Source organism: Odocoileus virginianus, unplaced genomic scaffold (genome assembly GCF_023699985.2).
Source record: "Odocoileus virginianus isolate 20LAN1187 ecotype Illinois unplaced genomic scaffold, Ovbor_1.2 Unplaced_Contig_57, whole genome shotgun sequence".
Lineage (NCBI taxonomy): Eukaryota > Metazoa > Chordata > Mammalia > Artiodactyla > Cervidae > Odocoileus > Odocoileus virginianus.
This window is the reverse complement of record NW_027224374.1, coordinates 32,615-58,330: the sequence shown is the minus strand read 5'-3', so window position 1 is coordinate 58,330 and position 25,716 is coordinate 32,615. Positions and strand designations below refer to the sequence as shown.

General features: G+C 43.7%; 2 protein-coding genes across 5 annotated transcripts; both read right to left on the bottom strand.

Moving 5' to 3' along the window:
* Nucleotides 1-1,114: 1,114 nt before the first annotated feature.
* Nucleotides 1,115-20,758, bottom strand: LOC110123117 (GTPase IMAP family member 1-like). 4 transcript variants are annotated; one of them, XM_070464672.1, is made up of 6 exons: nt 20,597-20,758; nt 11,250-11,310; nt 10,345-10,384; nt 5,524-5,717; nt 3,073-3,121; nt 1,115-2,122 (listed from the first exon to the last, which is right to left on the bottom strand). In XM_070464672.1, the coding sequence occupies exons 3-6, from the start codon at nt 10,364-10,366 to the stop codon at nt 1,257-1,259; spliced, it is 1,131 nt and encodes a 376-aa protein (XP_070320773.1). In that variant the 5' UTR covers nt 10,367-10,384; nt 11,250-11,310; nt 20,597-20,758; the 3' UTR covers nt 1,115-1,256. The 4 variants fall into 4 exon arrangements, with proteins under 4 accessions (XP_070320773.1, XP_070320772.1, XP_070320774.1 ...); XM_070464671.1 differs by lacking the exon at nt 20,597-20,758 and having other exon boundaries at nt 11,250-11,338; XM_070464673.1 differs by lacking the exons at nt 11,250-11,310; nt 20,597-20,758 and having other exon boundaries at nt 10,345-10,387.
* Nucleotides 6,481-9,988, bottom strand: GIMAP2 (GTPase, IMAP family member 2). The gene is made up of 2 exons (XM_070464670.1): nt 9,964-9,988; nt 6,481-9,004 (listed from the first exon to the last, which is right to left on the bottom strand). Exons 1-2 carry the CDS (start codon nt 9,986-9,988, stop codon nt 7,986-7,988), a joined length of 1,044 nt encoding a protein of 347 aa, XP_070320771.1. The 3' UTR covers nt 6,481-7,985.
* Nucleotides 20,759-25,716: the final 4,958 nt, after the last annotated feature.

The window sequence follows — 25,716 nt, the reverse complement described above, 5'->3', positions numbered from 1 at the left end:
AGAAAATTGGAAATTGTGTTATTTTCAGTATAGTCACTTTTAACTTCTTGGTTCTAAGTCATTGTGCTGGTGAATAAAGTGATGTATGTGTGTGTGCTCAGTCGTGTCCAACTCTTTGCAACCCCATGGACTATAGCCCACCAGGCTCCTCTGTCCATGGGATTTTCCAGGCAAGAATACTGGAGTGGGTTGCCATTTCCTTCTCCAGGGGATCTTCCTGACCCAGGGATCGATTACCCAGCTCCTGAGTCTCCTGCATTGCTAGGTGGATTCTTTCTGTGGCTCAGCTGATAAAGAATCTGCCTGCAATGCGGGAGACCTGGGTTCAATCCCTGGGTTGGGAAGATCCCCTGGAGAAGGGAAAGGCTGCCCACTCCAGTATTCTGGCCTGGAGAATTCCATGGACTGTATAGTCCATGGGGTTGCAAAGAGTTGGACAGGACTGAGTGACTTTCACTTTCAGTGTCACCTGGAAATAAACATTAAGATGTTTGACTGTGACTTCTCTTTCCTTGATGATAATAAAAATCTGCAAGGATCACTGAAGGGAGATAATTACCTTTAAGAACTAGAAAATATCAAGAAGAGTCTGTATAGGCTATGGTCTGAATGTTTATGTCTGCCCCCTCCCCCCTCAACACTCACAGGTTGAAAACCTAGTCTGGAGAGGAGGGTATTAGGAGGTGGTGTCATTGGGAGGGTCTTAGGTCAGGAGGGTAGATTCCTCATGTTTGGAATTAGTGCCTTGTTATAATTGATTGTTCTAATTGAGTGTGAGAGCACAGTCAGAAGCTGACATTCTGCAGTCTCAGAGAAGACTCTCCCCTAAACCCGATCATGATCTTGGACTTCCAGCCTCCAGAACTGTGAGGAATAAATTTCTGTCTTTTTAAAGCCACCCAGACTCTCTCTCTGTGTGTTTAAAACAGCAGTCCAAAGAGAGCAAGGCAGTGTCTAAACAAACAAACAAACCAGCAAACAGACACACACTAGCTCAAAATAAAGAGTGGGTTTTCCCTTTGCTAGGAATCCGTTTTCTACCGAAAACTGCCAGTCATTTTACGATTTCTCACAGACGACCAATATATCAAGATAACTAAACACATTTTAAGGATGTTTTGAAGTGGTACAACTTTATTTAAAAATTATGTGCTGGGGTAAACATGAAGTTTATGAAAACTCTGATTCCTTTGAAATCCCCCTTCAGATCCAAGTGTTCAGGGCCTTTCTTGCCAGGTGACCTGCGAGACTGAAGGTCACGCAGTCATCGCCTCGGGCCGGCGCCTGCAGAGCAGGTACAGCAGGAACAGGGCGCCCATCAGGGCGGCCAGGCCCAGTTTACACCGGGTCCCCGGCCCCGCCTTGGGCCACCGCCACAGCCCGGCCAGAGGCCAGCGCCGCGGCCACGTCGGCGTGCGGGCGGCCAGTCGCTCCGCCACCCTGAGCAGCCTCTCCTCGGGGCTCAGCCCGCCCAGGGTCTGCGCCAGGCGGTACACGTCGTTGGTGTAGGGGGCGCCGCCGTGGTCCCGCACCAGCTCCTCCACCAGCCCCATCAGCTCGCCGACCTGCGCCTCGCGCTCCCCGTCGGCCGCTCGGTTGTCGAAGGCGCAGCAGCGGCCCCCGCACTCGGCCACCAGCTCCCGGAGGGCGCTGTTGTCGGTGTCGCGCACGTACTGCTGCAGCGAGCCCCGCGCCAGGTCCTCCCTGCGGGTGAAGACCACGACGGCGCGCGCCGCGATGTCCGCCCCGAAGAGCGCCTTCACCCCGCGCCAGGCCCGCAGGTCCTGGGCGGTGAATCGGCCGAGCTGGGTCACCAGGAGCACGGCGTGGGGCCCCGGGGCCGACAGCAGGTAGCAGCGGGCTCTCTCCTCGAAGCCCGGGTCTGCCTGGGCGACCTCGGGGCTGAAGAGGTCAGGGGTGTCGAGGATTTCCACGTCCCACGAGGCCCAGCGGCAGCTCCCCGTGGCGCAGGCCCGGGTCACCGCCGTGGCCGCGAGCCTGGAGAGGAAGTGCTTCCGCTGGAGGATGCTGTTGCCTGTGGCGCTCTTCCCGGTCCCCGACCTCCCAACCAGGAGGAGGCGCAGCCTGCGCTCCTGCGGGGCGGACCTGAACTCCGGGAAACCTGTGGGCACAGGTGGTCTGTAAGCTTCGGAACCTGAGAGCGACATGTCCCGGTCCCCGGGTCTCCTGGACGCCTTGCTTGCAAAGAACAGAGCGCTTCCACGGTTGTGTTTGGGGCCAAACCTTTACTGAGTGAACTGGTATGAGATTTGGGCACTCCAAGGGGGTCTCTACCCGTCTATTTCTCCCGTCTTCGGCGTCACACATGCACCTGTAGGTGCTCCAGCAGCTGCTGAACGTTTCTCTAGAGGATGAGCCTTTGTAATACAGGCCATTACTTCGTCTAATATGATCTGTCATACAGGCTGTGCAAAGCTGGTCCCCATTGACAATTTCAGGAGCCTCTGTCTTATTTTCCCTGATTCCGACCCACTGGAGAAAGGGGTGGGGCAGTGGGCCAGGCCGGGAGGGCTATCTGGAGTCCCCTAGCTGGGGTTTGAATCATAGACCTGTCCTCTACCAGCATTGTAACCCTGCGGAACTGCTTAATCTAAGTGTTGAACCTCTTCTGCACAAACGGAATCAATACTGTAGCGCTGTCCTCATAGGCTGTTGGGAGGATAAGACCAGGCCATCTCTCTTCCCTCCCTTCTCCTCCTCTCTTCTCCTCTCTCTTTAAACTGCTGTCTAATAACCTCCATCCGTGTTCCCTAACACCTTTTACCTGGTGAATCATGTTCCCTCTAATACAGGATCTGATGCCCTCTACGTCCCCTTCTGTTTATTCATTTTACTTTGGGAACAGAGCTGCAGGTTATCAAAGAACTTAATATCTCACAGCAGGGTGGGGGTAAAGATTCAGGTGAAGTGCCAGCCCCAGGCTTCTTGCTACTTCACCCCAGCATCAAGACACCTCTGGGCTTCTCTCTGTTCAGTCTTGAATTAGCCCATCCCTGTATTACCTAGAGCTCACTCCTGGGGGCAAACACTCATTGTGAGATGTGCTCTTACCATAGGCATTTTCTTCATCTCTTGGCATCTTCCGTCCTCCCATGATCACCTGAAAGGATCCCAGACACAATTTGTTCATTCACTCATTCATCAAATAGGTGCAGCTGCCTACAGTGTCAGGTCAAGTCCAAAATGTTGGTGACCCCACTGTGAGAAGGTCATAGTTCCTGCCCTCCTCTGAGCATCGGAGTTTAGGGAAGACATTGGAGGAACCTGGTCTGGGTTGGGATGATGCTGTGAGAACACCTGGTGAGCTTGGCTTTGTCTTCTCAGGGCCCTCAAATGCAAAGAGCAAAGGGGAGATGATAACACTTAATCCCATCCATGCCAATGAGTAAACTTTAGATGTTAATTTCTCCAGGTAATTCTATGTCAGGTGGTGCTAATGGTGAAGAATCCGCCTGCCAATGCAGGAGACGCAAGAGATGCAGGTTTGATCCCTGGGTCAAGAAGATCCCCTGGAGAAGGAAATGGCAACCCACTCCAGTATTCTTGCCTGAAAAATTCCATGGACAGAGGATGCTGGCAGTTTGCAGTCCAAAGGGTCAGAAAACGTCAGACATGACTAAGAGACTGAGTACCTATGTCAGTGACGTAAGCTGTTGAAAACAAGACTTCCCAGGAGTTTCAGCAGTGAGGGTGGTGATGGAGGGTAGGCTTTGGAAAACCCCGAGAACAAGACTTTGCTCACTGACAGAGGATCTACCTTATGGTGGCTGGCCTGTGAAACAAGCAAGAAGAAAATTGGAAAACAGACGTATTTCCCAAACTCATCTGGAGAGTTTCTGCTCTTAGATAACCACATAGTTTGGCTTCTCCTTATGTATCTAAATATGGGGAGACTGGGAGGCTCCCCTCCAGCTCTTTATGTTCTGGCCCTCGAGGCTGAGGCTTCTTAAGTACAATGATTACACCCACTCAAACATCATTTAATACAATTAAACATTTTGTGATCGTTCGCCTGATCACGCAAGCTTCTGAACATGAGCCCACAGTCTCTGCTTAGTCTACTTCTCCAGCCTCATTTCCAATAAATCCCACCTCGCCTGCTCTGTCTTCACCCCTGCCCGCAGTCAGCCACTCCAGACACAGCAGATTTCAGCGCCCTTTCCCAACCCACCTCGTGCTTTCCCTCCCAGGACCCTTCATCCACCCCACATTTCTGCCTGAGTCTTGTCTATACTCCAACATCCATTTCAAATTCTACCTCCTCACATCACCCAACTCTTTCCTGCAGGTAACTGTATTCAACCCCATTTGGCACCAACAGGGAAGGAAAAGCAAAGGAAGAGGCTGGGTGGATAACCCCTCTCTGGCCAAAGGACTCAGAGGGCAAGTTTGTCTAGAACCCGAGCCGAAGCTGTTGGTATTTTTGCCATCACTCTCCTGCTGCCCCATGCAAAGCTTTCAGTAAAGTTTACCCTGGGGCAAATCACATGATATGATTAGTTATTTTGTCTAGGCATCAACAAACTCTCATAATTGACATCAGAGCAGAAATGAAGAAAGAGCCACAAGATTCAAACCCTAAAGAAGACTAGCTAAAGCAAGAGGTCCTCACCAAAGATGGAAATGAGAAAGTGTGCTACAGGGAATCCACAGAACTCTCAAGTAGGTCACTGGGATTTCCAGATAGTTTGAAATGTGGGTTAAAATCATTTAAAATAAATTTTAAGAAGGAGATAAACTCTTCCTGAAATCTGGGGTGATAAATAGCTCTTTATTGTAAAGCATGTTGAATTTCTGTATTCTGAATACTCTGAAAATTCAAAGTTTGTGTAACTCAGTGCCTCTCAAATATGTTGTTTTTCAAAACTACTTGAATGTTCTTTAAAAATGTCGATTCTGGGGGGACCATGCTCAGAAATTCTGATTCATGAATCCGATGTATCTGATATCATCAGTCCACACATCAGTGTTTGGAAATGAGCCGTTTATTCAGACCCCCTTCATTGTACAGATGAGGAAACAGGTGTTCCTACAGCAGGGGTGGGAGAGACTTGAATTAGGGAGTCAACGTGTCAGGGGTCATGAGGACAAGGGGTTGAAGACCTGGTTCCTAACCTCTTTAGTCTCTTGAGGGTCCCTTACTGTGGACAGAGGGGAGAGGGGGAATCCGGGGCGGGGTTGAATTCTGATGGTTTCCTGACTCAGCACACTGTAACTTGCTCTGAAGTTAGATTGCTTTAGGCCACAAGAAAGATCTTTTGCCTGTGCTGAACGTGCAGTTTGAGCAATGTTGAATGCGTTTTAAAATGCATTTTACTCCTAGACATAGTTCCAGTACAGACTTTTCTTATTGTATGGGGGAAGTGTGGAAGGAGACAGACATGTGTGCCCTCCAGACTGGGGACCATGCTCATAAACCTTTTTTGAACTTCCTCTATTGGAAACTTTGAACATCTTCACAAATCCGGACACCCCATCTTAATGGATCTGGCTCTTACTCACCCGAAAGGTTCCTGGTGGAGCCTGGGTGCTCAGACAGTAAATGCTCTCAGAACCATGTTCCTTCTGGTTGGTTGTAGCTCCTGCTCCCTGCGGGGCTTGCCTTTCCTGGTGACAGGCTCTCACTGGTGATCCAAGAAGGCCCTCATCTTTGCTTTCTCTTTGGTTTTGAGTGTGGTGGGCTGTTTCCTTCCACTCTGCATAGAGGAAGTCTTTGAGACTCTGAGCCCAGAGGGAGGGTTAGGTGGTGGTGATGATTTAAAGAGACAGGAACATTCAATGTAGGCTTTAAGTATTTATCTTACAAAACCTCTCTCCTGTTGCGACTAATCTTCTGAGTTCTCCAGCAGGGCCCTGCCCCCTGCCCCACCATACCAAATATCTTGTTGTAGGACCCCAAGGTCTGGGTCTCCTTCTAGAACTGCTTAGTGATCTAATCTTCAATTACTTTTTACCATGTAGGTATTTTCCCCATATAGAAGTCCAGGGTGCTTTCTGCTCCAGAACAAAGAACATGATAGCTTTTCTCAACAGCCGACCATTGACTGGACATCCCTATGGTCGGTGCCACTCTAGGGTCTAGTCTGTCAGCAAAATCCAGAAGCAGAGTTTTATCTGAGAAAGAATGTCTTCTCAGCTATGAAAGGACTTGAAGCTGGCTGATGTATTGAGGATGAGGATGAATTGTTGTTGCTGTTTAGTCGCTCAGTCATGTCAGACTCTTTGTGACCCCATGGACTATAGCCCGCCAGGCTCCTCTGTCCATGGGATTCTCTAGGAAAGAATATTGGAGTGGCATCCTATTTCCTCCTCCAGGGGATCTTCCCAACCCAGGGATCGAGCCTGTGTCTTCTGCATTAGCAGGTGGATTCTTTACTGCCAAGCCACCATACGTTTACACTGTTCCTAAGTTAGCATTATGTAGAGGCTTCATCTGGTCATCTGTGTTGGTATCACTGATTCCAGTTATTCTGCCTTCTCTCATGAGGGTCATGAGAGTGAGGTCAATAAAAGACCCAGTGGTGTGGTGAACAGGTACCAAAGGACTGGCCCTAAAACTGGTCAGGTCACCAATCCAACTCAAGCTTTTTAGAGTTGACTGTTGCTGGATGTGGGAAAGACGACTGTCCTGAGCCCTAATCTGCTGGCTGGGACCTGCTATTTCATCTTTCTTTCCAGCCCATTTTTTCAGGTAGGAAAGAGACCCAAGGTCAACTGTTTTCCATTCTTTTTTTTTTCCAGGTACAGTGTCTCTTGAAAGACTGACACCCCCGTTTTTTCCATTCAGCATTATTGAAGCCCGGAGTCTCTCATTCTCCCACTAGGCTAGCGGGGCCAGGACTAGTGTGAGGAAAGTTTGGTGTTCAGGGCACAGAGTTGAAGGAGACACACTGCCAAGGCCTCTCAAGTGCCCATACTACAGGTGAATGACCCGGGAGTGAGTATTTCCTTAAGACTGAGGTGAATATGGCTTCTTACTGGCTTCACCCTAGTCCAAACCATGTAGACCAGTGTTGACTAAGTCTTTGCTACCCAACATATACCTTTCAGGAAGATGCTTTCAGTGTTTCTTTGGCAACTCCTTGCCTTTCAGTGTTCTCATGTGTGCATGTGGAGTCTTCCTTCACCATCTGTGACTTTGCCTGGGGGTTTACCTGGTTACGAGAAGGTGCTTGTAGCTCTACATCCTTCTTACATTTTCCCACCTCCCTTTTATGTGTATTGTTTGCTGCATCCTTGGAGTTTTCCTAATTATCTAGTGAGCTCATCAGTCGTAAAGACTGTGTTTATTTTAATAAATTCTAGTTGCATTTAACAGGAAGATGTTAAATGTAAAATACTGCAAATGCAAAATGCAAAATACTAAGTCCACTCTTGTCTGAAACATAAGCCTCTAGTATGCTTCAGTGATGATTGGGATTGGACACAAGGGATAAAATCTAGCTGACCCTCTTTCGATGGACATAAAACAGACTATTGATGTGTGTGTCTATGTGTGATTGTTGAGCGTGAGTGGTTGTATCAGAGAAATATGCCATATGTCCATTTACCATCTTTGGAGGATAAAACCATAGCACGGAGTTAAGGACATGTGAGCTCAGAAACTTTACAGCTCACTTGTTAATTTACTATACCTTATAGAAATTTTATTGCCATTTTTGTTATATTCAGAAGAAATAGTGATGGTATAAAGAAGAAAAGGAGTTTTCAGGAGCATAAAACTGACTTTAGATAGAGATTTGCAAATGAGAGGAATTTTATGTTTATAACTTTCAGAAGGTTTTGGTATTATATTTCAAAACAAACAGGAAATTTTAAAATTGTTTGGTTCATTAACAAATAGGATGAGTTTAAGATCTAAACAGTTCACAGAATCTCAAACATTTAGCGATATCAGACACTGACTATCCGGGGCAGGCAACTGTAACTCACCCAGGATATGACAGTGAATGAAGAGGCACTGATCAGTAACTATGACACAGGAGTCTTGCATCCAGTCTACTGGCCTTTCTAAAAATCATCACTAATTGTTTGGGTATGACTAACAGTAAACTACAGAATAAACTGCACATACTAAAGGGTAAGCGGCAAAAGAAATCGCATGTCCTATGCAATACACAAAATAATTGAATGAGCAATGTGGCAGACACCTGAGCACACAATGCAATACACAGCGCTGTTTGGAGTAGGGCTTTTCTCAGGCAATTTGCTTTGGCCATGATTGTACCACGTGTCTGAATTTCCATGTATTTTATAAAGCTCCCTTTGAAATCCTGCAGTCTTTGCTCTGACTGTACAGGCCCACATTCTGACTGTGTTAGAAGGTTGTACAGCCTGTTAGTGTAGTGGTCACTCCTTTCCACTGTCACCAGGCTCTCAATCGAGTCCATGAGCTCCTTCACGTGGTCATCCCAGGTGCTCCCTGTAGTGCAGTTGTCAAAGGCACACACTCGCCCCCCACACGCTGCCACCAGCTCACTTAGGGCTCTGTTGTCTGAGCCTTGGATAAAATCCCTCAGGGAGCCTCCCTTGAGGTCTTCCTTGCGGGTGAAGACGACAGCAGTGTGCCTCATGGCACCCTCTCCGAAGATCTCCTTCACCCCCTGAATAGCCTGCTGGTCCTCCATGGTGAATCGGCCCAGTTTCATCACCAGGAGCAACACGTGGGGTCCTGGGGCAGAGAGCAGGTAGCACCTGTGCACCTCTTGGTTCAGGGAATCAGAGGGGTCCTTCCCACAAAACATATCTGGTGTGTCAATAACCACCACCTCGGTCTCTCCCCAGCTACCCCGACTCTCACTGCAAGTCTGCGTCAAGGACTGGGCACTCAACCTGGACTCAAATGCTGGCTTCCTGAGGATGCTGTTCCCTGTCACACTTTTGCTGGTTCCCGTTTCGCCCACCAGAATTCTTCTTAGCTCTGATCCTCTGGCACAGTGAACTGGGTGATTCTTTGTATAAGGTCCTGCTAAGAGCAAGTTTACTTAGAAGACAAAGACAAATACCACATGATATCGCTTATATGTGGAATCCAAAAAAAAAAAAAAGAAAAAAAGGATACAGATGAACTCATTTACAAAACAGATAGAGGGGCTTCCCTAATGGCCCAATGTAGAGGACGCAGGTTCAATCCCTGGTCGGGGAACTAAGATCCCACATGCTGCAGGGCAACTAAGACCATGTGCTGCAAGAAGAGAAGATTGTGCACCTAGCAAAGCATCGAAGAGTCCCATGTGCCACAACAAACCCAATGCAGCATAAATAAATCATAAAAACCAGACATGGACAAACTTCTGGTTACTAAAAGGGAAAGGGGCAAGGGAGGGATAAATTATGAGTTTGGGATTAAAATATACACATTACTACATATAAAATAACAAACAAGGACTACTGTAGAGCACAGGGAACTATACTCAATATCTTGTAATAATCTGTAATGGAAAAGAATCTAAAGAGAATATATTTTTGTGTGTGTGTATACCTAAATCACTTCGTTGCATACCTGAAATTAACACAGCATTATAAATCAATTATATTTCAATTAAAAAAAAACAAGGTGAAAAAAGAGCCAACTTACTTTGTTATTACCATACTGTCATGCCAATGGAATATTTTTAATGATAAGGAAATATCTGGGAGAAGATACTCTCATATTGTATTTATAAAGTAAAAGCTGACTCTATTATCAAATAAGATGATGATTTTAAAGCATTTAGCTTTCTCTAGGTCTGTAGGGCATTGTCATATTGGATCCAAGAAAACTGGGGGATGAGATAGAATTAGAAATGTATATTGTCATTCAAAGTTTGTCTATATCACTCTGTTCTGGCCCCCTAAAAGGCAAATTTTTTGAAGATCAGAAATGTGTAGCCAAGATGGTGGTTCCATCTCCAGGTGGGTAAGTAACCTGCCTGTTCCAGGGCCAGAGATGGTTCCTCTGACCTTGGCTGGGCAAAGGTGTGGTCATGACCACCAGTGAAGTGATTGGACCAGGGAAATTGAAATGAACAGTGCAAAGTTATTCTCTCTGATGAAGAAATAGTTGCTGGCTCATATTGTGATTCTAGAGGATAGCATGCTTTTTATACAAACTAGGCACAGAATAGGGCTTCCCTGATAGCTCAGTTGGTAAAGAATCTGCCTGCAATGCGGGAGACCTGGGTTTGATCCCTGGGTTGGAAAGATCCCCTGGAGAAGGGAAAGGCTACCCACTCCAGTATTCTGGCCTGGAGAAGTCTATGGACCATGCAGTCCATGAGCGACTTTCACTTTGACTTAAGGCACAGAGTAGGACAGAAATGGCATGCACAGGAGGTCACTTACTCGCCAGAGGGACTGCCTTCATTTTGGCTCATGGCTGTTCCTGAGGGACAGAGACCAGAGTTCAATTAAAAAAATGATCATTTTTGAGTTACGACACGCGAAAGAACCTTATATTTCATGAGCATGTTCACACCCATGCCTCAGTTGTCTGCACAAAGCTGAGGAGGTGGGTGGAAAGAATTACGACCGCTGGTTTACAGAGAAATGTAGTCGGTTGCTCAGAGTTCACTCAGTGAGTCAGAAGATTGGGTTCGTTTGTGGCCCCACTGGCTGCTTCTCACCCACAGGCCCACTTCTCCTCTAGGGTCCCTCCTCCCTGGGGGGCCCCCCGCCCCCTCTCTTGCTTTCCTGGGTTTCTTTTCTAGGTCTGCCGTGCTTGTCCCGGGTTGAGTCCGCTTTCCTTCCCTCCTCCCCACCTGCGTTCTCCACCTCCCCGCCAAACCCCTGCCCTCACTGAGACTCTTGCTGAGAGACTGGGTGAATTAAAAACGCGACTTGGGAAAGTGCACTCTTCTTTAAACCAGAAATGCACTTCATTTGTTCTGTTAGTTACTTGAATTTTCCTCTTCCCACAAGAAGCCTTACCATTTACTTCCCTTTCCTATGCAGAGGGGAGTATCTTAAAAACTGGCAACTTGTACCAGGCAACATGGCACAGAAAACTCATGTGTTGATGAGCAAATTCTTCCCAGTGAGCCCTTTTGTGTAATGTCCTCTTTGCCACTCCTGGGTAAACTAAATTCCAAGAAGATTACAGGTCCTGTAACCTGGCCTCACTTAAGCCAAATGCTATCACTCTGTTTCCCTGAAAACAGGGTAAATTTGTTTAAAATATTTTTTCTTTTTCAAGCATAGCCTAAAAACTAGGAATGAATGGCACAGAACTTTCGTGAGTGTGGGCTTACCTGAGTTATTGTTGAAAGAAACAGATGCCTCCTTGTTCAAATCTGTGACTTGACAGTTCAGCTTCGAGAGAGAAAGAGAGAGAGAGAGAGAGAGAGAGAGAGAGAACAAAAAAAAGCTGAAAATCTAGCCTGCTTCTTCCTCTCTTGTATCTCCAGTGGGCTTCTATGCTGCAACAGAGCCCTTGCACCATGACTGTCTGAAATTCTCTTTTTAAAAATAAACAGTTAAAATGGCACAATTTAATGAGTCATTTGTTGTCCTCTGGACTTTCCTCAATTGAAAAAACAAACAACGTTTGAATCGTTTAAGCCGGAATAAAGGGGAGGCTGAGTATGCTCGTAGATTTGATTCCTTCCCCCATCCTGAGGCTGTGTCCCTACATTTACAAGCTTGCCTGAATGTAACCCCCCAAGGCCCCCCAGGAAGAATGACCTTATCCACACTTAGCAGTCACTGTTCTAAAGGCAAGTGCCGCTGCAGGGGCAGAAACTATGGGTATGGGGGCACAGGACAGGGCGCTGTGCAGGGGGAGAGTACAGAAAGGGGGACTGAGAGAGGGAGATGTCTGTCTGAATGCATTCGGAAATGGCTTATTCATGGTTTCTTTACTTTCCCTTCCTGCTCAGCTACGCCGTTCAGGACAGCCTCCCTGGGGGACCAGTGCTCTGGGTAGTGTCTACAATGATCTAGGCAATGTCTACATTAATGATCTGAGTGTCTACAGTCAGGGGGAATGACCCAGGGCGTTAAATTTGAAATCACTCAAATGCTTTTATCTTTATTTCTGTGATATTCGGCGCAGTAGGGACAGAGGAAATGTAGGAGTTCTTAGACAGCCTTTAACTATCCCGGATGAGTAGTGATGCACTTCGCTTTCCCTACCAACTAGAGAAATGAGTCCCAGGCCCGGACCTCATCATAGAGAGACTGGAAAACAGTGCAGCCCTGGGACTTAGGTGGACACCACTATCCTTGTCACACACTGTTACCACTGTTTTGAATTCTTCCACATCCTTTACTTTGTAGTTTTCTACTTAATAACAGCAATCTTTTCCTAAAAACAAAACATTCTGTGTCAAAACACTACCAGGGACCTATTTCCAATTGTTTTATATGAAAACAAATATAATGCAACGTCAAATTCAAAGCCCACTGATTTTTTAAATCGTTATGTAAAATTCAGTAAAGCACCTCTATAAAAACTTTCCATAGAATAAAAAAGCTTAAAATATGGCTATTTTGAATACCCAGGATGTTTTTTGTTTATAAAAGAAAAGTATTGGATAATGTAAGTACCCTGACAAATAACTCAATTAAACATGGGCAAAGGACCTGAATAGATATTGCTTCAAAGAAGACATACAAATGGTCAACAGGTACTTGAACACATGCTCAGCATCACTATTTATCAGGGAAATGTAAATCAAAACCATCATGAGATAGCATCTCACCCCCGTTAGGATGGCTATTACCACAAAGACAGGAGAGAAGTGTTGGTGCGGATGTGGCAAATTCATGTTTTGGTAACATGTGTTTCTCAATATGAATGTGGTCAAATTATTTTTCCACTGTTAAAGAACTAAGTCTTTTATATTGATATCTTCTCATATATTTGTTTTTTGTGCTGTGCATGCTCGGTAGCTCAGTCATGTCCAGCTCTTTGTGACTCCATGGACTGTAGCCCACCAGACTTCTCTCTGTCCATGGGATTTTCCAGGCAAGGATACTGGAGTGGGTTGCCATTTCCTACTCCAGGGGTTCTTCCTGACCCAGGGATCAAACCCTCATCTCCTACATCTCCTGCATTGGCAGGAGATGAATTCTTTATGAATTCTTTATGACTGAGTCAGGTGAGAAGTTCAGAATATATTTGTTGCTCATAGTTAAATTCTGTTAATCTTTTTGATATTGATTTGGAGAAGTTCTTTATGCAGTCAAAATGATCATCTTACCTCCTCTTCTTGGATTAAAAAAAATCTAATTTCATTCACTGTTAGTTTATTGTGGCTAGTATCTAGAAGAACCCACAGTTTGTTGTGATCCACAGAGATGACAGAGGATGAGGTGGTTGAATGGCATCACTGACTCAATGGACATGACTTTGAACAAACTCAGGGAGATGGTGAAGGATAGGGAAGTCTGGCATGCTGCGGTTCATGGGGTTGCAAAGAGTCAGACGCAACTTAGTGACTGAACAACAAGAAAATCTAGAAGAATGTTCAATAACCACAATATAGTAGGCCTCCTTAACTTGTTTCTAACTTTTGTGGCAATAGCTCAATGCTTCCAGTTAAATAAAGTACAAGCTTTGAGGTTGAGATGGAAATTATTATTGTAAAAATGTAACAAATTATTTAGTTCAGTCTCTCAGTCATGTCCGACTCTTTGCAACCCCATGGACTGCAGCATGCCAGGCTTCCCTGTCCATCACCAACTCCCATAGCTTACTCAAACTCATGTCCTTTGAGTCAGTGATGCCATCCAACCATCTCATCCTCTGTCGTCCCCTTCTCCTCCTGCCCTCAATCTTTCCCAGCATCAGGGTCTTTTCCAATGACTCAGTTCTTCGCATCAGGTGGCCAAAGCATTGGAGCTCAGTTTCAGCATCAGTCCTTCCAAGGAATATTCAGGACTGATTTCCTTTAGGATGGACTGGCTGTATCTCCTTGCAGTCCAAGGAACTCTCAAAAGTCACAGTTCAAAAGCATCAATTCTTCGTCGATCAGCTTTCTTTATAGTCCAACTCTCACATCCATTGGAGAAGGCAATGGCAAACTACTCCAGTACTCTTGCCTTGAAAATCCCATGGATGGAGGAACCTGGTAGGCTGCAGTCCATGAGGTTTCTAAGAGTTGGACATGACTGAACGGCCTCACTTTCATTTTTCACCTTCATGCATTGGAGAAGGAAATGGCAACCCACTCCAGTGTTCTTGCCTGGAGAATCCCAGGGATGGAAGAACCTGGTGGGCTGCCATTTATGGGGTCACACAGGGTCGGATATGACTGAAGTGACTTAGCAGCAGCAGCAGCAGCAGCTCACATCCATATAGGACTTCTGGAAAAACCAAAGCTTTGACTAGACAGACCTTTGTTGGCAATTATCAGGACCTTTGTTGGCCAATTATTAGATGCTGGATTTTTACCAAATTACTTTCCAACAGCTAAGGCCATGATTGGATTATGTTGCTCCATAGCTTCATAATACATTAAATTATATGAAAATATTTCCTCATATTGAACCTTCTTTGCACACCTAGGACAAAATTTATCATCTAAGTTATTGCTGGATTCTATTTGATAATAGCTAATTTTGAGGTTCTGCATTTTTTTGTGGGTAATTTTATTCCTTTCTAAAACAAAGAGATTCTTTTCCTTTTGATTGCCTTGGTTTTGGGGTCTCCTTTTCCTTCCGAACATATCAACCATGGTGTTTTCCTTGAATAGATACTTGCACTGCAGAAGAATTCTGGTTCTGTTCTTTTAGAAAATAAGATTTTGACCATCACCACCTTTCTCCATGATCTCTTCTTTTCTTAGGCAAGTCTGACATTGAATGAAGATTATATTGTATAGTGAATGTTTTTAAGGAAAATGTCAGTGTGCATCAGGAATGTAGAACAGATGAGTATAACTGATTGGAGTAGGGTTGTTGGGAAAGACTTCTGAGAAAAAGTAGCTTTGCTTGAATGTGAAAGTCAGTCAGCTGCCGCTGACTCTTTGTGACCCCATGGACTATACCAGTCCATGGAATTTTCCAGGCAACAATCCTGGAGTGGGTAACCTATCCCTTCTCCAGCAGATCTTCCCAGATGAGGAACTGAACCAGGATCTCCTGCATTGCAGGCAGATTCTTTACCAACTGAGCTGTTAGGGAAGCCCAACATTGCTTGAGCTGAACTTGAAAAGTGAGGGAGGTGGGGATTGGAGGTATTTCCAGGTATAAGTAACACCATATTCCGAGGCAAGTGACCATATGGGGTTCTCAGGTATTTAAAGGAAGCCAAGGGTGGCTAGAACCCAGAGGCAGGAAGTCAGATTATGTAGAAATGAGGCTGGAGATCAAGTCAGGGATTTGTCAAGTTTTGGTCCTGAACGTTTTCTTACAAAACAATGGAAACTCCCTCTGGTTCTGACTTGGGGTTGTAGTGTCCTGGCCCTGAATGTGAGTTGTGTGAAGAATGGATAGGAAAGTCCTGTCCCTTGCATTTGGGGGTCTTTCCTGGGGTCCTCCTTGATGGTCTCTTTCACTTCCTTTGCCTCCCCACCCACTCCACTCCCACAGGGTGTGGAAACAGAACTATTGTGGTTCAGGTGAGCTGGAGAAGTACACTTGCTGTGACTTCTGAGGTGAGCCCTCTACCCCAACTATTTCCTGACACCCTCCCCCATGCTCAGGACCCTGTCAACCCTTCATTTTTTTCCAACCACTTCCTGCATAAAATGCTTTCGTGTTTCACCTGTTGTTCTAAGTTCAACTATATCTTGAGAAGAGCTTGGTTTGGGGGCATTTCTTTTGAACCAAGAGAGAAAAATAACTGTGATTCTGTCTGCAAAAGGAAACCACGAGACCCAGAGCTGCTCCTGAGGCAAGATCCTTCCTCTGAGAGGAAAACCGATTTATCAGGTGTGATCTGAAGGGGCTGAAACCCCCTCTACCAAACACCACCTGCCTCTCCTCTCTTTCAAGTGAAGCTCTTCCAGGAGGTGCTTAGGCCAAGAAAACAGCATACAGGGAGAGAGACTGAGAAGGAAGTCAAACGGGCTGAATACAGATTGAAGGAGTTCAAGCAAAGCATTAAAGCTTCAAGTCCTCGAACACCATTATATAGTCTGAAAGTTTTGGCTGCTGTAGCCTATGCCCCTTTACTCTCAGATGTACAGGGTATTTTAAATTGTGAAATTATTTGTTCTAGTTCTCTGAAGAATACCATTGGTAGCTTGATAGGGAGTGCATTGAATCTATAGATTGCTTTGGGTAGTATACTCATTTTCACAATATTGATTCTTCCAATCCATGAACACGGTATATTTCTCCATCTATTTGTGTCCTCTTTGATTTCTTTCATCAGTGTTTTATAGTTTTTTATGTATAGGTCTTTTGTTCTTTAGGCAGATTTTAAAAGAGGTGGACACCTCAGATCTAACTTGCTGCCAGATCCTGGGTTTGAATATTATCCATTGAAACTGTAGGGGTGGCTCTGTTTGCTCTAGTTCTAACTTGCTGTCCTCACCTGCCCACCCCCTCTTTTAGTTCCCCAGGGCCCATCAGTGACCACAGATGACCAAAACACATCCTCCATATACTCAGTGGGCTTTCAGAAACGGACCATTTCAATTCCTGTTCGGTCACTGCCCAGTTATGTGTCCTTAAGGCAAATTTGACCTTAATTGCTTTCATCTTCAAATGGTAAAAAACTTCAACTATTGACAGAGTTATCAGAATTAAGTGGGAAAATGTATGGAAAGCATGTCGCCCCAGTGCCTACCACTATGATATCTAAGCCTTAGCTTGCACCAGAGTGCCTGAAGAACTTGTGAAAACACAGAGGGCTAGGCAACATTCCTTCCGTTCAGTTCAGTTCAGTTCAGTTCAGTCGCTCAGTTGTGTCCGACTCTTTGCAGCCCCATAAATCGCAGCACGCCAGGCCTCCCTGTTCATCATCGACTCCCGGAGTTTATTTAAGCTCATGTCTATCAAGTCAGTGATGCCATCCAACTATCTCATCCCCTGTCGTTCCCTTCTTCTCCTGCCCCCGATCCCTCCCAGCATCAGGGTCATTTCCAATGAGTCAACTCTTCACATCAGGTGGCCAAAGTATTGGAGTTTCAGCTTCAGCATCAGTCCTTCCAATGAACACCTTCCTAAAGGACTGATCTCCTTTAGGATGGACTGTTGGATCTCCTTGCAGTCCAAGGGACTCTCAAGAGTCTTCTCCAACACCACAGTTCAGAAGCATCAATTTTTCAGCACTCAGCTTTCTTCACAGTCCAACTCTCACATCCATACATGACCACTGGAAAAACCATAGCCTTGACCAGATGGACCTTTGTTGGCAAAGTAATGTCTCTGCTTTTTAATATGCTATCTAGGTTGGTCATAACTTTCCTTCCAAGGAGTAAGTGTTTTTTAATTTCATGGCTGCAATCACCATCTGCAGTGATTTTGAAGTCCCAAAAAATAAAGTCTGACACTGTTTCCACTGGTTCCCCATCTATTTGCCAGGAAGTGATGGGACCAGATGCCATGACTTTACTTTTCTGAATGTTGAACTTTAAGCCAACTTTTTCTCTCCCCTCTTTCACTTTCATCAAGAGACTTTTTAGTTCCTCTTCACTTTCTGCCATAAGGGTGGTGTCATCTGCATATCTGAGGTTATTGGTATTTCTCCTGGCAATCTTCATTCCAACTTGTGCTTCTTCCAGTCCAGCTTTTCTCATGATGTACTCTGCATATAAGTTAAATAAGCAGGGTGACAATATACAACTTTGACCTACTCCTTTTCCTGTTTTGAGCCAGTCTGTTGTTCCATGTCCTGTTCTAACTGTTGCTTCCTGACCTGCATATAGGTTTCTCAAGAGGCAGGTCAGGTAGTTTGGTATTCCCATCTCTTGAAGAATTTTCCACGGTTTATTGTGATCCACACAGTCGAAGGCTTTGGCATAGTCAGTAAAGCAGAAATAGATGTTTTTCTGAAACTCTCTTGCTTTTTTGATGATCCAGCAGATGTTGGCAATTTGATCTCTGATTCCCCTGCCTTTTCTAAAACCAGCTTGAACATCTGGAAGTTCATGGAAGCCTGGCTTGGAGAATTTTGAGCATTACTTTACTAGCATGTGAGATGAGTGCAATTGTGTGGTAGTTTGAGCATTCTTTGGGATTGCCTTTCTTAGGGATTGGAATGAAAACTGACCTTTTCCAGTCCTGTGGCCACTGCTGAGTTTTCCAAATTTGCTGGCATATTGAGTGTGGCACTTTCATGGCATCTCTTTCAGGATTTGAAATAGCTCAACTGGAATTCTATCACCTCCACTAGGCTTTGTTCATAGTGATGCTTTCTAAGGCCCACTTGACTTCACTTTCAAAGATGTCTGGCTCTAGGTGAGTGATCACACCATTGTGATTAGCTGGGTCATGAAGATCTCTTTTGTACAAAGACTTGGACAGGACTGAATGACTGAGCATGTACATGCTTAGTTTCAGGTGAACAGCAAAGTGATTCAATTATACATGCATATATATTCTTTTTAAGATTCTTTTCCATTATAGATTATCACAAGATATGGAATATAGTTTCCTGTGCTCCAAGTAGGCCCTTGTTAGTTATCTGTTCTATATATAGCAGTGTGTATCTGTTCATCCCAAACTGCCAGTTTATTTCTCCCCTCTTTCCTCTCTGATAACCATGTTTGTTTTCAATGTCTGTGAATCTATTTCTGTTTTGTAAATGAGCTCACTTGTATTTTTTTGCATTTGACATATAAGTGATATCATGTGTCTTTGTCTGACTTACTTCACTTAGTGTGATAATCTCTAGGTTCATCCATGTTGCTGCAAATGGCAAGATTTCATTCTTTTTTATGGCTGAGTAGTATTCCACTGTATATATGTGCCACATCTTCTTTATCCATTCATCTGTCGATGGACTTTTAGGTTCACACAACATCTTTTTAACTCTTGACCCCAGTTCTTGATCCCACTACACCAGGGAGCCTGAGATACCCAACCTCACGAGAACACCTTTCCCTTTAGTCCTGGTTTGGGGTCCTGGCAGATTTGAGAACTGGTGAGTCTGAGGGTCACAAAGAGTACAGAGGCACTAGCCTTTCTAGAAAGGCTGCTCCAGACTCTGCCCAAGCTGCTCCTCAGAGACTGCTCCAACCGAAGTACGTACACACACACACACACACACACACACACACACACACACAAACTGTGGTGCTCAGCCCCCAGGCCATTCCCAGCCTGTCCTGCTTTCAGGTCTTATTCTTTCTGAAGATTAGCATCCTTATGGAAGAATGTTTTTCAAAGGTTAATTTAATCTGGGTACTGTCAAAGATTTTCTTTTTTAAGAGATGTAGGACATTTCAGGGAGCAGGCCGACTGTTAGGCTAGGGTGGTCAGAGATATTTGCAAAATCCCCTTTCTTATAAGCACGACCTACTGGCAGTGAGACACATTGACACAAAGGTAGGAACTTGAATTCCTACCTAGAAAAACTATGTTGTGGTTAACAAAGGGGGCTGTATTAACTCCAAAAGCCCTTGTTCTGCTGTATTAAAATATATAGGGGCTTTCCCCCAGCCTTCCCCTGAAATCATCTCTGCCTCTTCCTATTAGTACATTAGATCTTCCCTTTCTGAGTGTCCTTCAGTACTCTTTATGCCTGTGGGTGACTTAAGACTTTTGCATCAGCTCAGAGTTGCTGGTTTGCTCCTGTGAGCCCCCTTGGCATTGGACTTTCCCACTGCTGCCTCAGCACTTGTGCCTCCTGTTAACACACAAATAGAGTGAAAAGAACACGTGTTGAGATCAAAAGATGAAGGTTGTGGGCATCAGGCTGTCACTGTATTTTATGGGCAAGGCTCATAAAGTTTTTAGCAGCATTTGTTTATGGTTAAAATGAGGGTTGTGTCCAATGGTCTGAGGTCTCTTCCTATGGTGACATTAAAGTTCCCCAATATTTCTTAGCATACCCAGTGAGCATGAGAGTCCAGCTCACCCAAGAGCATGAGCTCTTCCTCACAAATCCATAAATCCTCAGAAAGCTGGTCAGAATGCACTTTTCACCTTGCAGGGCTGGCTCAGAGGACCAGTGCTCCGTGGTGGGAGATCCTAGATGGTGACTAGTCCAGGGGAGGGACAGTGACAAATCTGGGAGACTTACAATAAAGAGTCCTACCAGGGCAATAGCAATAAAAGCCAGCCTTCTGGGTCCTTGGGTTTTGATTCCTAGATTCATCTGAGAAATGTTGAGTTGGAGACATTCAAGGGTTAATTAAGCCATTTATACCCACCTTTTGGTACAAGCTTCTGTGATAGACCAGATGGTAAAGAATGTGCCTGCGATGCAGGAGATCCCTGGGTTTGATCCCTGGGTCAGGAAGATCCCTGGAGAAGGGAATGGCACCCCACTCCAGTATTCTTGCCTGGAGAATTCCATGGACAGAGGAACCTGCTGGACCACAATCCATGGGGTCGCAAGAGTCGGCTAAGACTAAACAGCTAACACTTTCACTTTTTCAAAAAAGGAGGCAAGGGTGTACACGGCCCCTTCCAGGTAGTCCCAAGTTTCTCACCTCCCCACAAAGCATTCTATTCACTTTAATAGCACCTGAATTCTTACCGAGTCCTTAATGTCAGTGGTGGGAGCAGACTCCATCCAGGAGATCCTGGGCAGGCATGGAAGGATCAACAGTCTAGTGATGTTCCACCAGCAAGGTTCCACACTAGGTCTGGACAATGTCTTCTACTGTCTGCAGTTCTCCCCTCTGCAAATTACCATCTTTGCTTGATGCAGATTCTCTATCACTCACCAAAGTTTGTACCTCTTTACTGCTACGGATACTGTCAAAAGTTCAGAAACTACAGAACTAAAACCAATGATTCACTGAAACAGTCATTGTAAAGGATTATTTTGCCCATACCAAAAAGACAATTTGAAAGTGGGAGCACTCAAAGCAGAACACGGAAGGGGATCAGGGGTACGTTGTTATGAGGCAGCTTAGGTTAGTGAGAAGGCAGTGACTATTTTTCAAAGTGATGGTAATAATATTAGGATTTACTTAAATGATGGGGAATTGGTGAGTGATTGCCTCATATCAGTTTTGGGGCACAGTTTAAGGTTTGCTTGTGAGTTCCAGAGACATAAGCAAGAAATGATCCAATCCAAGTTAGTCTTTCAAGATAAGATAAATTAAACTTTGTATGACAACACTGGTTTTGTCGGCCAGGGTATTTCTGAGGCTGGTCTATATTTGTCTTTGACTTTGACTGTATGATGAGGGGTTTTGTTTGTGCATCTCAGCATGTCCCCAGGAAGTCTGTGTGCACAAGTGAGGTTAGGCCATTTCTCAGAACTGTCTCACATGCTAGGAACGAGACTTGTCACTATCTGTGTGCAGCTACATTACCTCCTGTCTCTGCCACAGCTGTTTTCTACCTCAACTCCTCCACCATTTGCCTTCCCCATCACAAAATGTTATGACCACTTCAGAGGAGAGAGTTAAAATATTGGGCCATGTGCCTTTTACTCTTTATGTGAGATGGTACTCAGAATGGGAGGGAGTGGGAAAGCTGGGGAGAGGAGAGATATTACCACGGAGAGGACAACTAATCTCACCATGGAGATTTCACTGAACTGTTTTTTTCCCCCCCAAATCAAGAATGACACCTAGGGAGAGTGATCAAGATGGTGGAGTAAGAGGACGTGGTGCTCACCTCCCTCCTGCAACAAACACGTTAAAAATACATCTACATGTGGAGCAATTAGCTACCTTATGATCCTGCAACCTCATTTCTGGGCAGGTATGCAGAAAAGATGAAAACTAATTTGAAAAAATACACATACCACAGTGTTCATAGCAGCACTATTTACAATAGTCAAGGCACTGAAACAATCTAAAAGCACATCAACAGACAATTGCTTTCAATAGAATATAGATATTCTCAGTGGAATATTTGTTGTTACTGTTCAGTTGCTAAGTCATGTCCAACTCTTTGTGACAGCATGAACTGTAACAGAGGCTTCTCTGTCTGTCACTATCTCCCTGAGTTTGTTTAAACCCATGTCCATTGAGTCAGTGATGCCATCCAACTATCTCATCTTCTGTCCTGCCCTCTTCCCCCTTCTCTTCCTGCCCTCAATTTTACCCAGCATCAGGGTCTTTTCCAATGAGTCATCTCTTCTCATCAGGTGGCCAAAGTATTGGAGCTTCAGCTTCAGCATCAGTCCTTCCAATGAATGTTCAGGGTTGATTTCCTTGAGGATTGACTGGTTTGATCTTCTTGCTGTCCAAGGGATTGTCAAGAGTCTTCTTCAGCACCACAGTTTGAAAGTGTCAGTTCTTTGGTGCTCAGTCTTCTTTATGGTCCAACTCTCACATCCATACATGACTACTGGAAAAACCATAGCTTTGACTATATGGACCTTTGTAGGCAAAGTGATGTCTCTGCTTTTTAACACACTGTCTAGGTTTGACATAGCTATTCTTCCAAGGAGCAAATTTCTTTTAATTTTGTGGCTGCAGAAATATTACTCAGTCATAGAAATGAATGTAGTATTGCCATTTGCAGCAACAAGGATGAAGCTAGAAATTATGATACTAAGTGAAGTAAGTCAGACAGAGAAAGATAAATATTATATGGACATCACTTATATGTGAATCTAAAAAATAATACAAATGAATCTATATACAAAGCAGAAACAGACTCACAAACATAGAAAACACTTATGATTTCCACAGAGGAAATGGAGGGAATGTGCTATATTAGGAGTATGGAAGTAACAGATGCAAACAACTCTAGGTAAAATAGATAAAAAACAAGGGTTTATTGTATAGCACAGGAAACTATATTCAATATCTTATAATAACCTATAATGGAAGAGAATCTGAAAAATTATGTATATATTTGAATCACTTTGCTGTACACATGAATCTAAAAATATTATAAATCAACTAGACTTCAAAACTATACTTTAAAAAAGAAGAATAAGTAAAGAAACAAGACAAAGAGAAACAAAAACAAAACAAAAAAAGACTGACACCCAAGATCTCAAAGCGACCTAAGAATGTCAGTGATTAGGAGCAACATAGAGCTACTAATTAACTTCAATTCTCATTAATTTATATATTTAAAATTTAAGAGTAGATTTTAAAAGAATAAAAATATAATCTATAATTTACAGCATAAAGGAGAGTTAAATATGTTAAGTAATCTGTAAGGCAGAAAGCAGAAAAAAAGAAAGAAATCAAAGTCCATATTTACTTATAATTTAATGCTAAATCACCTCAAGTTTTACCTTTAAAGTTAGCAACAAGGCAAGGATGTCCTCTACCACTTGCTTTATCCAATATTACATTGGAAATCTTAGCCAATGCAATAAGACAGGAAAAATTTGTCACAACAATTGGAAAAGAAAAAAGAAATCTGCTACTGCTTGCAGGTGGCATACTATCTGGAGACTCCCTCAGGTTGGTGGTGGCCCAATGGCAAAACAGGATTGTTTTCTTCTGAGTCCTCAAATACCACCAGGGCTTCATTCAGAGCAGGCATGGCAATGAGCATTTTAGATTCTTTTGTGGGCAAGTAGATGGCCACTTAGTTTGAATGAGTCTTCTGCCTTCATTCTGCCTATTAGCCTGAGCCAAAGTTGTCACTAGAAGGACATGAGCTTAGCCTGTGGGCAAACATGTAGACCAGGTGGGCACAGTTTAGTAAATGTATACCATCAACTTTTCATGTTAGGAGTTAGTGATGGACTCTGTCAGCCAAGTTTCTGGGTAATTATTACTTACTGGCAGTTTGGAATATAACTGTTCCCTTGGTATGTGTTTGTTTTTATTTTTCTTCTTGTTTAAACCATTTAAACATGTTAATTATCCTTTCCATTTCTCACTTGAGCCTCATGAAATAACACTGCAAAAATGGGCAAATGCTGAGAATATGGACAAACCTGGGCAAAAATCACTGGAAGAACAGAAAACAGGATCTCTAATAGTAAAGTGGGGCTATAAGGTTCAAGTTTCCACTATATACTCCAAATTGTCAATACATTCTAAGATCTAGTCCCTGGAATTGGCTTTGTGTTTCTGTGTGTTGCTTGGTCAACTCAGAGAGTTGGAAGTACTATGTCCTATTAGATTTGGACTACTGTTAATGAAGTCTGTGTTAGGGAGTAGAAGGAAGTTCTTTCAGTGACTGTGACACCCATTTGAGGGGATAATTGGAGAAGGTTGCAGCCCATTTGTCCCTCCCCAGTACCCCACCAGAAGAGGAATACTGTGCCAACTCTCCTGTCATATCTGTGGAACCTGCACCAAGGAGAGAGGAGATATTGACACAAATTATTTAAAAGAAAAAAGGCAACACCGTCTCCATAGTTGACATTCCTGTGTTTGAAGTCAAGTCCTGAGCCTTTGGAGTGGGAGAACAAACATTCAAATTATAGGGGTCCCAGAAGAAGAGAAAAAGAAAGAGTATGAGAAAATTTTTGAAGAGATTATAGTTGAAAATTTCCCCAAGATGGAAAAGGAAATAGTCAATCAAGTTCAAGAGGTGCAAAGAGTCCCATACAGTATAGACTGAAGAAGAAGCATGCCAAAACACATACTAATCAAACTAACAAATACTAAGCACAAATAAAAAATATTAAAAGTAGCAAAGGAAAAGCAACAAGTAATATACAAGGGAAACCCCATATGTTTAACAGCTGATCTTTCAAGAGAAACTCTGCAGGCCAGAAGGGAATGGCAGGATATATTTAAAGTACTGAAAGGGAAAAATCTACAATCAAGATTACTGTACCCAGCAAGGATCTCAAAAATTGATGGAGAAATAAGAAACTTTTCAGACAAACAAAAGTTAAGAGAACTCAGTACCACCAAACCAGCTTGACAACAAATGTTAAAGGGACTTATATAGTCAAGAAATACAAGAGAAGAAAAAGATCTACAAAATCAATCCCAAACAATTAAGAAAATGGCAATAGGAACATATATATCAATAATTACTTTAAATGTAAATGGATTAAATGCTCCAACCAAAAGACACAGACTGGCTGAATGGATACAAAAACAAGACCCATATATATGCTGTCTACAAGAAACCCACTTCAGACCTAAAGACACATATAGACTGAAAGTGAGAGGATGGAAAAATATATTCCATGCAAATGGGAAACAAAAGAAAGCTGGAGTAGCAATCCTCATATCAGACAAAATAGACCTTAAAATAAAGAATATTATAAGAGATAAGGAAGGACACTACATAATGATCAAGGGATCAATCCAAGAGGAAGACATAACAATTGTAAATATCTATGCATCCAACATAGGAGCACCTCAATACATAAGACAAACACTAACAGACATAAAAGGAGAAATTGACAGTAACACAATAATAGTAGGAGACTTTAACACCCCACTCACACCAATGGACAGATCATCAAAACAGAAAATTAATAAGGAAACACAAGTCTTAAATGATACATTAGATGAGATGGATCTCATTGATATCTTCAGGACATTCCATCCAAATGCAGAAGAATACACCTTCTTCTCAAGTGCATGTGGAACATTCTCCAGGATAGACCACATCTTGGGTCACAAATCAAACCTGAGTAAATTTAAGAAAATTGAAATCATATCAAACATCTTTTCCAATCACAATGCTATGAGACTAGATATCAGTTACAAGAAAAAAACTGTAAAAAATACAAACACATGGAGATTAAACAGTACATTT